The 16,163-nt window shown below is 40.4% G+C and overlaps 1 protein-coding gene across 2 annotated transcripts in view; it reads left to right on the top strand.

Moving 5' to 3' along the window:
• The first annotated feature begins 948 nt into the window (after positions 1-948).
• VWA5A (von Willebrand factor A domain containing 5A) overlaps positions 949-16,163 on the top strand; it is a 39,235-nt gene continuing 24,020 nt past the window's right edge. Inside the window, exons 1-11 of one of the 2 annotated variants that reach the window (XR_008290590.1) lie at positions 949-1,054; positions 2,025-2,069; positions 4,238-4,295; positions 4,415-4,617; positions 4,921-5,143; positions 5,266-5,441; positions 5,722-5,836; positions 9,361-9,530; positions 9,783-9,871; positions 10,076-10,220; positions 10,683-10,762. Coding sequence is in view for 1 of the 2 variants with exons in the window: in XM_027036804.2 (XP_026892605.1) it covers positions 4,253-4,295; positions 4,415-4,617; positions 4,921-5,143; positions 5,266-5,441; positions 5,722-5,836; positions 9,361-9,530; positions 9,783-9,871; positions 10,076-10,220; positions 10,683-10,762 (1,244 nt within the window). In the remaining variant the exon portion in view is untranslated. The remainder of the gene's footprint in view (positions 1,055-2,024; positions 2,070-4,237; positions 4,296-4,414; positions 4,618-4,920; positions 5,144-5,265; positions 5,442-5,721; positions 5,837-9,360; positions 9,531-9,782; positions 9,872-10,075; positions 10,221-10,682; positions 10,763-16,163) is intronic. The other variant, XM_027036804.2, reaches the window with a different exon arrangement.

Here is a 16,163-nt window from a genome sequence, read left to right as displayed (position 1 = left end):
TGATACATGTAAAGAACATAGTCCTAGAGCCTAAAACTGATAAAATAGAATCTGTGCTTATATTGTGCTTTACCATACATGTGTATATACACACATCACATCACGTCAAGATCCACCGAATCTTTAAAAACAACCCAGGGAGGGAAGTGTGCCATTATTTCCATTTTACAGATAAGACAACAAACTCAGACAAAGTAAATATGAATACATTGCAGAGACCAAAATGAACCTGAGTTTTCATATGTATTATGTTTCTTTACCCTCTACATATTCTCAATAGCAATACAATTCTTTTTTTAAGCCTCAGACTTAACAGATCATTTTGAAATAAAGAAGACATAGGAAACTTCATCGCTTCTAGTGTCCCTTAGCCAGCAAAATGAGCATAGATATTCTAACTTACTTATGTTGTTAGACCCAGCACCAAAAAAAAAAAAAAAAAACCCCAAAAAACAAAAACCAAAAAACAAAAACAAACAACAAAACAAAACAAAACCCACAACAACCCAAAAAACAAAAACCAAACACCTTAATTTTATGATCCTGATGAAAAATCCATAAGTGATCCATGACTGGAAGACTTGGTCCCTGTGAGCGTTGTCCTGTCTCTGGGCCCTCCCCCCTGTGCTGTTAAGAAGGATGCAATCTTGGGACAAATAACTCAAATTAGAGATTAGAAGTCAATGATAATGCCCATAAAGTTCAGGGCCTACCATACAGTATTATTAGTAGGGCCTAGTGCACAGTAAGTCCTGGGTAATTCAATCTGTTACAGGAATATGACGTGATTTGATGTGATTGTTGATGTTACTGTGAAAGCACTTCGCTGGTAAAACAGTCTCTTCCCTTTGCCTATCTTCTGATTGGTCCTTAGCAGAGACTAGGCGTTGGAAAAACAGCAAACGTTCGAGGGTTGAAGAATTTTCCATTGATCCCTTAATCAAGTAGTCGCCACTTTGTAACCGGTCCCTAGAAGGGGCGGGTCTTCCTGGAAATTTTGACTGCAGCTGTTTTCCCCCGGCTGTGAGTCAGAGCGCCCAGACTGCGGGAGAAGGTAGGGGATCCCGCAGCCCGCGCTGGGGCTGGATCACACCCCTTAACCCTGACGGCCAAGACGCGCCCTTTCCAGCTCCCTTTCCCCATCTCCAAACCCGCTGGGGCTTGTTTTAACTGCAAACCCAAGGGGTGGGGGAATTTAATCCTGGTGTTCGCTCCCCGGGGGTTTTCTGCAGGTTTGGCAGTTTAGGGGAATCTTGTGGGGGGTGGGGGTGGGGGTGAGGGCTGGAAAGGGGATTTAGGCATCTGCTGATTTTCTCAAGGTCCCTCTTCTTTTTACTTTCCTTCTCTTTAACTTTACTTATTTCTCTCTCTCTCTCTCTCTCTCTCTCTCTCTCTCTCTCTCTTTCTTGTAGAAGATTGATGTTTTCTCAATTTTATCGAATTTTCTGCTGTGGAAATGGAGTTTCAAACCTCCCCCCACCCCCGACCCCAGTAGGACTGCAGCCTCTAAACCCTTCCCTATAGAAATTTAAGGAAGCGACTCTGGTCCCTTCTGTTAATACTTGGAGGCTGCAAATCTAGGACTGAAATTTTAAAGATTAAATCACTTTCTGTTTCTATCTGAGCTCCACTCCCCTCTGGTCCCCTGCAACAGGCTGCAGGGGTGTGGCCCGCTGCGCCACGAGCGCGCTGGCTCCTCCCTCTCCTAGGTGGGTGGCTGAACCACTAGGTGCCTGGACTCTTGGATTCCTGAGGGTCCACATTAACACGCAGCCCTCCGGCTCAGTGGGCCCCCCCTCTATTCTCCCAGCCGCCTCAGATTCAACGCTTTGACCTTGGTCAGCTGCTGTGGTCAGTCTTTGCCTACCGTTTCTGAAATGGCATCCTGGGGGGCAGAGAACTAGTTCTGAACCACCATAGTTTGTACGAAGAAGGGTGGGGGAGAAGATGCAGAAAAGCAAATTCCCCTCAATGAAGGATTTGTTCTGGGGTTAGAATTGGGAAATAAGACTGTTTCTTTGTAGGAGATACCCCTCTGCTTCTGTCCCTTCACCTGGAAGCCATCCCTGGTGAGTATTGCCAAGCCTCAGAGATTGGGTTACTTGACACATTTCTTCCGTTGTCGACGGTCCTGGGTCTTCCTCCTGTTGTAAGCTTCCTACTGATATTTTTAGAAAATTTTCCCTCCCCTAACCCCAGCCCGTCCTACCAGATCTTACCTCAGTCAAGCATCTGCATGGAAGTCCTTTTCCTGACCATTCTTTCCTCTCCCCACAGCTGCTACTGCCCTCTGTGTTTCTATCAAATGGGAGCCATTTTGCCACACTCAGTTTTTTTTTAATTTTTTAATGTTTATTTATTTTTGAGAGAGAGAGAGAGAGAGAGAGAGAGAGAGAGAGAGAGAGATCATGAGTGGGGGAGGGGCAGAAGGAAAGGGAGACAGATTCCTAAGCAGGCTCCAGGCTCTGAGCTGTCAGCACAGAGCCTGACATGGGGCTCGAACCCATGAATGGTGAGATCATGACCTGAGCTGAAGTTGGATACTTAACCGACTGAGCCCCCCAGGCACCCCGCCACAGTCAGTTTTTATCCAGTTCTTTGAAATACCAAACACAGAATGAAGAGCCTGATTTATTGGCGCTGATCTGTGGACATGGGGCATGGTGTACAAGATGCACCATTGCCATCAGATGGATGAGCGACGTGGACATTGCTCTGGATGGGAGTAGGGTGAGGTTTTAAATGGTGATTGGGATGAGCATAGAGGGCCTAGAAGTAGTCCTCCAGAAGCTTCAGAATCCTTGAGGGGGATGTTGTTCTAGGAAGGAAAGTTGCCTTTCTCATGAGCCTACATGTTTTTGTGGCCTGTGGGTTCCTCAGTGAAGGTTGGGCTTCCAAGAGACTCGTCTGCTTCTGGGACTCTGGATAAGTACGTAAGTTTCTGTTTTTTTCGGCATTCTCTGTACACCCGACACTTCCATTTTAGCTCCTTAAGTTGTGTTTTCAGTGAAAAGCCCCCTAACTGGTGCTGGAGATTGTAGCTCATGTCACCCTTTGACAGAGCGGGGAGAGGCAAGGTGACCAGTGATTCTGTTCAGAATGGTCAGAGGGCAGCTTCCAGGGGTACTAGGGCCAATGACTAGGACCAGACCCACCCACTGATTCTCTGGATAAAAGAATCATAGTGTAAATCATAATCTAGACATGTAAATTTATCTTCTTGTTACCATATCACATGAAATAGGTGTCTAAGATTATAATAAAATTTGGAATAGGTGGCTAGGATGGCATGATTTAAAATAGAGGTCATGTTGGAGCACCTGGGTGGTTCAGTTGGTTGAGCATCCGACTTTGGCTCAGGTCATGATCTCACAGCTTGTGAGTTCGAGCCCTGCGTCAGGCTCTGTGCTGACAGCTGGGAGCCTGGAGCCTGCTTCGGATTCTGTATCTCCCTCTGTCTCTGCCCCTAATTCACTTGCATTCTGTCTTTGTCTCTTTCAAAATTAAATAAACGTTTAAAAAAATAAAAAATAAAATAAATGGAGGTCATGTTGCATATGTGATATTTATATATATATCTTAGAATACTTTGGATGGAGGAAACGGTGGTTTCAGTTGTGTGTCCCAAAAGAAAAGTCACAAGGTAAGTGATCTTAGTTGCAGGGGACCATTATGGATCAAGATGCTTCTTAAGTGCAGGTCTCTGTTTAGCATGATCCAAAGTAACAGGCAAGGTCTATTTAACAACTGTAACAATTACAGCAGGAGCAATACAAGTCTATTATCATTGATTGAACGCTTCCTGTAGGCCAGGCACTATTCTAAGGACTTCATATATATAAATCCATATATGCATATATGACAAATAGTATATGGTTTTCATTGTGGAAAGAGAATACTGAGGTTCAAAGGGGTTAAGATAATTTTAGTTATTCCACATACAGTATCTAAGGAATGGTATATTTGAAAAAGTGGAACTGGTATTTGAACCAGCTTCAGGGTGTTTCAGAGACTTCCTGTTGATTGGGTACTTAGTGAATCTTACAGTTTACCACTTGGGTCTGGCATTTAGAAGGAGTGTTACTATTGGCATCTGTGTCTCCTTCTTCACAGCTTCTTTCTCCTTCCCATTAATCCTCTGAATGTATTCTCGTGCCAGACAGGAGCACAGGAGGTCTGGTCTTTGAATAGATAATCCCCAACATATCACTGTATTTATGATGTGTCTTTTCCACAGTAACCCTGCATCACCATGGTGCGCCCTTCTGGCCTACTAACCCGCCAAGAGGAACCAGGTAGGCATGATTCATGACCCTAACTTGCCATCGTATCTTTGGCATCTAGCCCAATGCCTGGCATGCAGGAGGCCTTCTGGCAAAGTTTGTTCACCACTTGAACTCCGGTCTATCTCTAGTGCCATTGAAGAGCATCTGTGTGACCTTGTCCATTCGTGAGTTTGTGGCTGGTGTGGCTGCTACCTTAAACTATGAAAATGAAGAGAAATTTCCTTTGGAGACCTTCTTTGTGTTCCCCATGGATGAAGATTCAGCTGTCTACAGCTTTGAGGCCATGGTCGATGGGAAGACAATTAAAGCAGAATTAAAGGATAAGAAGAAGGTACTAGGGTTGAGTAGATTATCTCCTCCCTTCTTATTTCCTTAATGCATACTCTTAGGATCTCTAGCATACGCAACTTCACAAAAAATGCTGATGTTGAATGCTCTTTCTGCTATTCCCCTCTAGCTGCTATTTTCCTAAAATCATCTGGGGGGAATAGTCCACCAGGCATTCACAGTAGAGCTGTGACCTTGGCAAGACCAGTCACAGGGCTTCTCCATCAGTCTCTGTTTTCCGTACCGCTCGTCTCTTCATTTAGCCATGCCACCTTTGGTATCACCTTCCTTTCCCTGTTATCCGTAGGCCCACATCATCTATGAGAGTGCCATCAGCCACCGCCACCAAGCTTTCCTCCTGGAAGAGGACAAGTGCTCCAGGGACGTCTTCTGTTGCAATGTGGGGAACTTGCAACCTGGGTCAAAGGTGGCACTCACCCTAAAGTACGTGCAGGAGCTGCCCCTGGAAGCGGATGGGGCCCTGCGCTATGTGCTCCCAGCTGTCTTGAATCCTCGATACCGTTGCTCTGGTGAGTATCCTTTCCTTTTGAATACTGGTGGTGGGTTATATAATTTGGGAAACCCCCTCAAGTGTCGTAGGGGTGCTAAAAAATATGAGAAGGGAAAACAGAACTAAGGTAACTTCTTGTAGGATCGCCTGAGGACAGTTGCCTTGATTTGAAGACTCCCATAGTCCCTTTGGATGACTTGCCCTATGCGTTCAGCATGACTGCCACTGTCAGTTCCCAGCATGGCATTGAGACGATCCAGTCCAACTGCCCCTTGAGTCCTATTGAGTACCTTGGAGATAAGAAGACTTCTGCCCAGGTAATTCATAAGAAAGTAATGTTGTTGCCAGCACCCCTGTTCTTTGGGTTCTGACCTTGTTCCTCACTCAGTCTTTCCAAAATGTTCCTTACTTTTCCCTACTAAGTAGAGGGAATCCTACTTTGTTCCTTCTTTATCCAGAGCCTTCTCTCCATTCTTGCCCCTGCCGCTGATCATGCTCACTCAAGGAAGAAGCCTGTAGCCCGCAGCTCTGACCTCAGCCCCAGGCAGCAAGCAGTGATAGTTCTAACATGGCTCTTTTGCTTGTTCCCAAACTCAGATTTCCTTGGCTGATGGACACAAATTTGATCGAGATGTGGAACTCCTGATTTACTACAGGGAGGTGCATACCCCCAGTGTAGCTGTGGAGTTGGGGAATCCTAAAAACAACCCAGGTATTTTCTTTCTCCCTTTGTAGTTACCTCCTAAAGGGTAACTCTTGTCTTGGACTTTCCCTCAAATTACCCTCACTTTACTTTTCTTCTGTCCAGTAGTAGGTAAAACATTCAAAGAGCTTACATTACGGTTAGATACAATGAGTATCATGTGGTTGTGTCTTAGAGGCAAATTTAAGTGAATCAGTAGATAACGAGATCAAGGACATGGACAAATAATTCACAAGAGGAAACACAACTAGTTTACAAACATAGATGGCAATGATCAGTGTCTACAAGTGCAATTTAAAATAAAATAAAATAAAATAAAATAAAATAAAAATAACTGGAAATGTGTACCTCCGAATCCCTTTTATCTATTTCTAGTCTATTTTATTTCTTTTATTTATCCCCTTATCTATTATCTATGGTACTAAGAGGTACAAACTTTCAGTTTCCAAATAAGTAAGTCACAGTGATGAAAAGTAGAGCACAGGAAATATAGTCAATAAGATTTTAATAACGTTTGGTGGCAGATGGCAAATAGACTTATTGTAGTGAGCACTGAGTAATGTATAGAATTGCTGAATCATTATGTCGGGTACCTGAAACTAATATAACATGGCGTGTTAATTATACTTCAATGAAAAAGTAAATATTCATTTGTGGGGAAAAAATAAAATGAAAATAATGATGTGACATTTTCACTTTTCAAATTATCAAAGATTTCCAAATCCGATAATGCCTGATCATTCATCTCCAGAGATTTTTCATCTCACCCTAGGATCTTAATTTCTAGGTATGTTAAAAACTGGATATAGTCTCTTAATAGTTTTTTAATTTCTTTAATTTCCCTTATTTTCTAAATTTTCCTTACCATGTGTGTACTGTTCCTTATAACTATAACTGGTATAACCCATAGGAGTCTATTGCTGTCTTGGGCCTTCCTGGGCAGCCATGTCCCTGGATTGCAGGGACCAAAGTCTAACTGGAGGTACTGCCACCTCTGAAGCTTTTTTCACATTGGTGGAATGGAAGGGTGTTTGGGGGCAGTCATAGTCACAATGCTGTAGCTTGGGTTAGGTTCTTACTTCTGTAACTACACTGCTATGAAGACAGTTTCCTGTAGTTGGTCCTCCAGAGGCCATCCTTGTCTCCCATTGTTAATGTTTGGCCAAGGTCGATTTAGAGCTCCTTAGTTTGCCCTCACTTGTTCAGCCATTTTTTCTCTGGGCCAGTTGTCCATGCTAAAGCCGGTAGAGGGGCTCCCAGCCTCAACCAGATTTGCTCCAGCTCTTCTTCCACTAAGCTCCATGCCCTGTCTTTGTACATTAGTTTTGTCCTTTTGTACTGTTTTTGTCCTTTCCCTTTGGTGGCTCCCCCTTGGGTGCCCATGAAATACGCCCACAGTAGCGACCTGGTCTTCAGTCAGGATTATTCTAATCCACCAGAGAAAGTTTTATAGTGCTGAATCTTAAAAGGTATGGATTAGGATCTCAGTTCCTTTCCTTCCAAGAAGTTCCCTTGGCCCCTAGGCGGAATTCCTCATCTGTTCTCTATGACGGGCTCTGCGGGCCAGAGTGGGATATCAGGGGAAGCCTTTATGATCTTGTGAATCCCCTTCTAGCAGGGCCGCTCATATCTCACTTTCTAGATCATATATCTGGTCAAGATGACTTTCTGTTCCCATTCATCCAAGGAAGAAAATGACAAGTGGCAGCTTGGCTCACTAAACCCACTGACAGTTCTACAAAATGAAGCATATTACTACATGACGAAAGTACTTTACATACATATGTACATATGTATACACATATTTTAAAGTGTATTTATTTTGAGAAAGAGAGACGCATGATCTGGGGACAGGCAGAGAGAGAGAGGGAGAGAGAGAGAGAACCCCCAGCTGCACTGTCAGTGCTAAGTCCAGCGTGGGGCTCAAACCCAGGAACTGTGAGTTTATGACCTGAACTGAAATCACGAGTCGGACGCTCAACCGACTGAGCCACCCAGGCGCCCCCCAATATATATATATATTTAAACTTAGAATATACTTGACCATATTAAGAACATGATTTTTAAAAAGTTATATGTATAATTTAATAAAAATAGCATAAAAAGTTGGTAAATAATTTTCCAAAATTGTTATTAAGAGCTTAACCTGAGTTAAGGCCTCAATTCAGTTCCTTAAACATGTATCACTGAACCCTTAACATAATCTTGAGTCAGGTATTACTACTTGGATTGTTCAGATGAAGAAACTGAGGCCAGCAAGCGGAAGAGCTAGGGCTTGAAATGTCTTATTTAAAAATGAGGAAGCAGAGACTCATAAAGGTGAAAATAATTTGAGCCAAGCCAAAGGAATTATAGTAGAAATACCTAGATAGTGCATACTGTATATCTGGCATTGTTCTAAACACATTAAACATACGCACCTGTTTCATTGTCACGGCAGATTGTCTGATTTACCAGTCCAGTGCCAATCCCACTACAATAAGCTGCCTCTTTAAATAGAATGGAATTTACCTTGCCCATTAAAAAAAAAAAAAAAGCTACCCTTCCATTCTGTATGCAGCGATTTGGATTTTTTAGAAGTTATTCTTGAACTAGCATTTAAGCAAATATTTGATGAGCTGCGCCCATTTCATTTGGAAGCCAGTTTGGTCATTGGGGTATCCCAAGGGTAAGAGATTAAAACGAGCCACATCCTGTAGTCGTATTGAATCCCAAGGCTACTGAGTATTGAAACCTATAAATCCTGGAATCACTTTATAACAGTAAGATACGGGAATTTAATTCTTTGTCCTCTTATATTCTCTGAACTGTAAAACTGGAGTGGATCTAATCACCCAGCCATTCTCACTTCATCTCTGTCTCAATACTAACATTTCAATTCTTGCATCAGTTTTCACTTGTTCCTCAAAATAAAACCAAAGCTTTGACAGCCTGGTAAGATGGGTCAGACTCCCATGGTTTCCTTCACAGTGTTGCTTGGATGATGCTGTTAGAGTCTAACACACATCCCACTTCCGGAGAGTATCATTAAATGTTTCATCCCCAAAGCAGAGGACTTTCCTTGGTGTGTATGACACTTATACTTCCAGCTCTTGCAAACTGCCAACATAGGAGTTGCCCATGAGCCTTCATTATTTCAAAAGTATAATTAAAGACCTAAACAAGGACCCACCTAATAAATTTCCTATTGATTTAATCTGAAGAGAAGGTGTCCCTGCCAATAAATTAGCTCGATTCTTCTGGCAGATTCCAGAACATTTTAACTTCAGGCATTTCACTCAATTACCTCCCTGCTAGGAAACTAGCATCCAATTATATATTTTAATTATTGGTTGTACCTGTGACCTCTACCTTCTTTTTTTCTTCCATATCTCACCCCAAACCCTCTGCCAGGATATACAGTATGAAGAGCAAATAGCATTTTAGATTTGGATTTTCTCACCTCCCTATGTAACTGACTACACCGATTCTTGGGGTCTTCGGTATTCTTGGGTTCCTTTTCATGTTCTGGTGTCCTTATCTTTTCAAATTAGATGGTTTGATGAAAGATCCATCTGCGATGGTGTGTTTCTACCCAAATATCCCAGAAGCTGAGCCATCAGTTATCTGTGGAGAATTCGTCTTCCTCATGGACTGCTCAGGGAGTATGCAGTGCCCCATAAGTAAACAGGATAAATCACAGTTGCGCATAGAGGCAGCCAAGGTAAAGCTAGTTACTTTCTTTTTCTGGTCACGTGCACAAAGGAGGATGAATCGCAAGAGTTAAATTGGGGTCCATCTGGAACTTTCCCCTTCTGAGCTATGTCTAACATGACCACTCTGAGAATAGCCTTGGGATATAAGGGCCTGGAGTCATGAAATGTGGGAAGGCCCACCCCTGTAAGAATTACACTGGGAGGGTCTGTGTGTCTGGGAGGAGCCTCTCTCATTGTCTCCTTGTACTCTCTTCCTTCAGGAAACACTGATTTTGCTGCTGAAGAGTTTGCCTGTAAACTGTTATTTCAATATCTATGCATTTGGATCTTCCTTCGAGGCATTCTTTCCGTAAGTTTCTAGAAAGCCTACAGAGAGTCCAAAAGGAAACTTCAAAGACAGAAGTAGATTGTTAGAGGGTTTCCTTGCACAGTTGACTTTGGCGTTGGGTGTTTCAGGTGAGGTTGTTTATAGTGGGGGTATCTCAGTTCAGGGACTTGATACTGGGTGGTGTTGAGCAGCTATCGTATCACTGGGCATGTTTGTTTTTCTCAGGAATAGTGTGAAATACACTCAGGATACCATGGAAGAGGCACTGAAGAGAGTTAAACTTATGCGGGCGGACCTAGGGGGCACGGAAATCTTGACACCACTCCAGGTCATTTACAGAGAACCTTCCATCCCGGGCCACCCCCTACAGGTAGGAACACCTGGAACAGAGCCAGCAGAAGGCAACAGAGAGAATGAAATCTCTGTTCAAGAATCCATCCCCCTGAGCTTGGTTGTAGGTTTGTTAAAATAGGACATAAAATTCAGAGTCTTCTATCATACAGTGAAGAGAATAACACAAGAGACAAGAAGCGTTTAATAGAATTCCTTTCATTAGCTCCGTGCTGTGGGCGGTGGGTGGTGGAAGTTGTTTTGTGGAGTCCCACAAAAGTTTTAGATGAGACGAGAAGGGGGAGGTGATGAAAATCCCAAGTCCCGAACAAGTCGTGTGAGAATGTGGTGCAAGTGACCATGGAACGTTAGGGACCTCACACCCATCTGAAGAGGCTGTAGTCTCTGGAATGAAACAGTTGATTTTTCCCAAGGGCAAATTCTGGCGTCTTAAAAAATGATCTTCACAGAGATGTGACGAATGTCTTCTTTCTATCTACAGCTTTTTGTCTTCACAGATGGAGAAGTTACTGACACGTTCAGTATAATTAAAGAAGTTCGGAACCACAGACTGAGGCACAGGTAGGAAGAGAATGTGAGTTCTGGGTGACTGACCTGGGGAGTGGCACATGTAGTTTACTGCCAATTGCTACCAGGGTTGACATTCCTTTCAGAGGAGAGAGCGATTCAAGAATTTTAGTTTTACTAGCTAAAAAGCTTTTTCTATATCATTTTCCCCTCTCTAGTAAAAGATAAAAGTCATTTTCTAAATAATGTCTAAACCATATGGAAACAAAAATTGAATAGTAAGACAGTTTAAAAAAATTTTTAATGTTTTATTCATATTTGAGAGAGAAAGAGACAGAGAGTGAGTGGGGAAGGGGCAGAGAGACGGAGACAGAATCTGAAGCAGGCTCCAGGCTCTGAGCTGTTAGCACAGAGCCCGATGTAGGGCTCGAACTCACGAGCAGTGAGATCATGACCTGAGCCGAAGCTGGACACTTAACCAACTGAGCCACCCAGGTGCCCCAAGACAGTTTTTTTAAAACTATAACCATTTTTATCAAAGTAAAACATACACAAATCATAAGTATACAGCTGGGTGAATCACAGAGTTGATCACTACCAACTTTTACCTCTCCAAAGGAAATAGCTTTCCTGACCTGTAACACCATGGATTATTTTTGCTTGTTTTCAAATAAAAATAAGTGGGTTATACAATATGTTTTTGTTTCTGTGTATTTTACTTCTTGCCCTCAGTAGTATGTTGATATTCGTACCTATTTTGCATGGAGCCGTGGTTAATTTTCATTGGTGTGTAGTATTCCATAGAATAATAGATAGTTATATGTGTATGTATGTATATATATATATATATATAGAGAGAGAGAGAGAGAGAGAGAGAGAGAGAGTTAGATCTGTAGTTCACATGGATTTTGTGTGTGTGTGTTGTGTGACATAGGGGCCAATTTTCATTATCTTCTCATGTTGATATCATATTGACCCTGTACCATTTATTGAAAAGTTCTCACTGATGTACAGTGTCATTTTTGTCACAGATAAGCATCTACACATGTAGTAATTGTTCTTGGATCCTTTGTTCCATCCCATTAGTCTATTTATCTAGACATGTGCCAGTACTATACCAGATAAATTTACGTAGCTCTCTGATAAATACTGATTTCCAATAGAGTAAGTCTTCAACTTTGTTTTTTTTTTCAAGATTGTCTCAGCTGTTCATGACTCTTTATATTTGTATTTTAGAATTCGTTTGTCAGTTTTTACCAAAAAAAGGAGACTGTTGAGATACTCAGCTGCTCATGACTCTTTATATTTGTATTTTAGAATTCATTTGTCAGTTTTCACCAAAAAAAGGAGACTGTTGAGATACTGATTAGAATTACATTGACTTTAGGGGTGCCTGGCTGGCTCAGTCAGTAGAGCATGTGACTCTTGATCTCGGGGTTATGAGTTCAAGCCCCATCTTGGGCATAGAGATTACTTAAAAAAAGGAGAGAGAATTGCACTGATTTTATAGATCAGTTTTGGGACAAGTTAGTGTTTGTTATATTGAGTAGTCTAATCTATTTAGATGGTGTGTCCATCCATTTATTTAGGTCTTTCTTGATTCTTCTGAATGTGTGTTTCCAATATTTTATTTAAAAATTGAAACCTGTAGAGAAGTTGGAAGAATAGAACAATAGACACTCATATACCTTTCTACCAGAGGTCTGTGTTTTAGCACATTTGCCTCACCTATTTTTTGTCTGAAATATTTGAGAGCAAACCACAGATACTGTAATTCTTCATATGCAAATAATAACGCACCTTATCTTCTAAGAACAGGGACATCCTGATGAATAACCACAATGAAACTATTAAACTCAGGATATCTAATGTTGAGATGATACTATCTAAATACAGGCCATATTTGCCAAGCTTTCTAATACTGTCCTTTACAGATTTTTCTTTGTTTGTCTTTGCTTTTGTTCCCAGAGGAAATCTAAGACCAAACATTTTATTTCATTGTTATGTTTCTTTGATCTTCTTTACTCCGGGAGAGATCCTCAGCCTTTCATTATTTTTCATGACACGGATATTTTTAAAGAGGACTATCTAGTTATTTTTGTAGAGACTCAATTTATGTTTGTGTTTGATTACTTAAATTCACGCTTAGGTTAATATTAAATATTTTGGGAAGAAATATTCCAAAAGTAACATTGAGTCTGCTGATAAGTTTGACCACTTCGTTAAAAGGTGGTATCTGATGGAAAACTTGGAAATTTTGTAAACATCTTGTTCTCAACAGATGTTTACTCTGTAGATCCAGCATTCATTGATGATTATTACCCAAATGTTATTACTGTCAGTGGTTGCAAATGGTGATTTTTAAGTTCTGTTAACTTTTCCAGATTAGTTGGCATCTTACTGTAAAGAAGCATTTCTTGGGGTGCCTGGGTGGCTCAATCGGTTGAGCATCTGACTTCAGCTCAGGTCATGATCTTGCGGTTCATGAGTTTGAGCCCCACATCAGACTTACTGCTCTCAGTGCAGAGGCTGCTTCAGATCCTCTGTTGCCCTCTCTCTGCCCCTCCCCTTCTTGTGCTCTCTCAAAAATAAATAAACATAAAAAAAAAAAAGATGTTCCTTCCCCCTCCCTCCCTCCCTTCCTTTTGTTGTGCGAATATAGACTTTGGGATTCTTCCAAAATTTTGGATTGTTTTTCAATTTTTTAAGGTTCATTATTTTCAGTTTTCATTTAGATTTTCAAAAATTCCAGTTTTGGCCAGTGGGAGCTGTGTTTCACTTGTTCCTATGTCTTTTTCATGTGTCTCTTTGGTGTTTGAATATTTCCTTTCTTTCTTATAAAAGAGTACAGACTCATCTATACTTTTCCATCCCTATCGCCAGTTATTTCTACAAAAAACCTAGTTTCTTTCAGTGAAAATGACAAATAGATGTCAATATTTGAGTATTAGGCATAACTCTGTTACGGGTCTGTTCTTGATTGTAGCCATTTTTGGCAGACTGAACTAGCAACTATTAAAAGAATTTGTTTTAACTGATACCCCTACTTCCAAGGTAATAACATAACATTCTTTCTCTTTTTTCTTCTATTCCATATTTGTGCCTTTTTTCCTCTATGGTGACAAACCTGGTTTCCCATAAAATTAGTAAATGTGCTCATTTCCTTAATCCAACAATACATACAAAATCTCTCTGTAATGTTTTATAATTCTCTGTGTAGAGGTCTTCATGCGTTTGTTATTAGATTTTTCCCTAGGTGTTTGATACTCTTTTCATTTTTAAATGTTTATTTATTTATTTTGAGGGGAGGGCAGGGGCAGAGAGAGAGAAGGGGAGAGAGAATCCCAAGCAGGCCCCACACGGCCAGCAAAAATCCAGACATGGGCCTTGATCCCACAAACTGTGAGATCATGACCTAAGCCGAAATCCAGAGTTGAGCACTTAACTGACTGAACCACCCAGGTGCCCTAGATACTATCTTAAATAGTATTTTTAAAATCATTTTATTTACTGGGCATTTATTTCTAAATAGAAATTGATTATAATAGCTTTTAAAATTTACATGGACCTTTTATTCAGTGACTTTGCCTTATTTAAATATTAATTCTAATAGTATATTTGCAGATTCTTATAGATTTTATTTTTCTTCCCTTCCCTTTTACCATGGAAAAGAACTTTAGTATAAACCTGAATAGATGTGGTCATAGCTGGCATTCTTTCCTTGTTTTGGACTTCAGAGGGAACATGTTCAACACTGCATCAATAAGTATGATTGTTGGCTATAGGTTTTTTTGTACATATCATCAGATTAAGGAAATTTTATTTATTTTGAAAGTTATTTTTTCTTTCTTTTTTTTCTAACAAAAACCATGAATGATTGTTGAATTACATCAAATGCATTTTATGTATCTGTTGAGATGAGTGTTTGATTTTATCCTTTTTTTCTTTTCATGTGTGACTTATAATGACTAGTATTAGACCAACCTTGCCTTTCTGAAATAAACCCAAATTAGTTGTGATCTATTAACTTTTTTTAATGTATTTTTGGATTCAGTTGTCTGGTAACTTCAGGATTTTTTTTCAACTTTAGGATTTTTACATATATTTTCATGAGAAACGTCAACATATATTTTCTTATACTATTCTTGTCAGGTTTTGATGTCATTGTTATTCTAGCATCAGAAAATGAGCTAAAATGGTCTATTTTTCTATTATCTGAAAGATTTTCTTTTTTAAATGTTTTTAAAAAACAATTTTTTAAGTTTATTTATTTGCTTTGGCAGAGAGAGAGGGAGAGAGAAGGAGAATCCCAAGCAGGCGCCATACTGTCAGTGCAAAGCCCAATGCGGGGCTCAAACCCATGAACCATGAGATCATGACTGACCCAAAATCAAGAGTCAGATGCTTAACCGACTGTACCACCCAGGCACCCCTCTTTATTAAATGTTTACTAGAAGTTGTCAGGAGGCCTTTTTTGTGGGAAATTTTTTAAATATCTTTTTTTTGAAATGCACTATTCCTACTTTTATACATTTTTGCTTTTTATGGGAATTTGTATATTTTATCTGAATTTTAAATGTCTTTGGATAAAATTCTCTTATGCTATATTGCCTTATGCTGTTAAATTTTGTAGGGTCTGTGATATATTACCTTTTCATTCCTGATGTTGGGTATTTGTGTCTTCTTTGTTTTTTTTCCTTGCCCTAAATGTTTGTCAATTTTAATAATCCTTTCAGAGCACTTTTGAGGTGTTTTTTTTTAACCCTCTCTATTGTATGGTAGTTTTTTCTATCAATAATGTCACTCCAATCTTTATTATTTTCATTTCCCTTTAAATTCTTTGGGTTTATTGGCCGTTCTTTTTCTAACATCTGGGGATGGATGCTCAGGCAGTTGAGTTTTAGACTTTTCTTTTCTAATGCATGCATTTAGATGTATACATTTAAACATATATATCTGAATCCTAATTGGGATCTGTCATTTTCCATTGGCATCCACATAAGAGTAGTATCATTGCAACTTTTTAAAGCCTAAATTATTCAGAAGTATCGTGTAATTCCCCAATATTTGGGGATTTTCTATTCTTTTGTTAGGTGTCAGATATTCTATATGAAGAGTTCTAGAACTCCTCTGAGCCTCTAGATGATGTTCTCTTCCCTCTGCGAGGATTGACTCTTTCCTTCTGACAGGTTGGGAGACTAGAAGCAGAGCATCCTAGTCCAATTAGAGCCAAATGAGCTTCAGACATTTGACGGCTGGTTCCTTTCAGATTCATCTCTACCTCTGGGGAGTAGTTCTGCAGGGTTGTGTTAAAAAAAAGCCCTGAGGTGTCTGTAAGGGCAACTTCTCTTTGGAAAGTCCAAGTCTGAAACCGCTTAGTTTTTCAGTCTTTCGAGCCATCTGTTTTGTACTTGGCACTATCTTCAAGGGTAACAGGTAACCAGATACCAGTCCC

Source organism: Acinonyx jubatus, chromosome D1 (genome assembly GCF_027475565.1).
Source record: "Acinonyx jubatus isolate Ajub_Pintada_27869175 chromosome D1, VMU_Ajub_asm_v1.0, whole genome shotgun sequence".
NCBI classification, from domain to species: domain Eukaryota; kingdom Metazoa; phylum Chordata; class Mammalia; order Carnivora; family Felidae; genus Acinonyx; species Acinonyx jubatus.
This window is presented reverse-complemented; position numbering and strand designations above follow the sequence as displayed.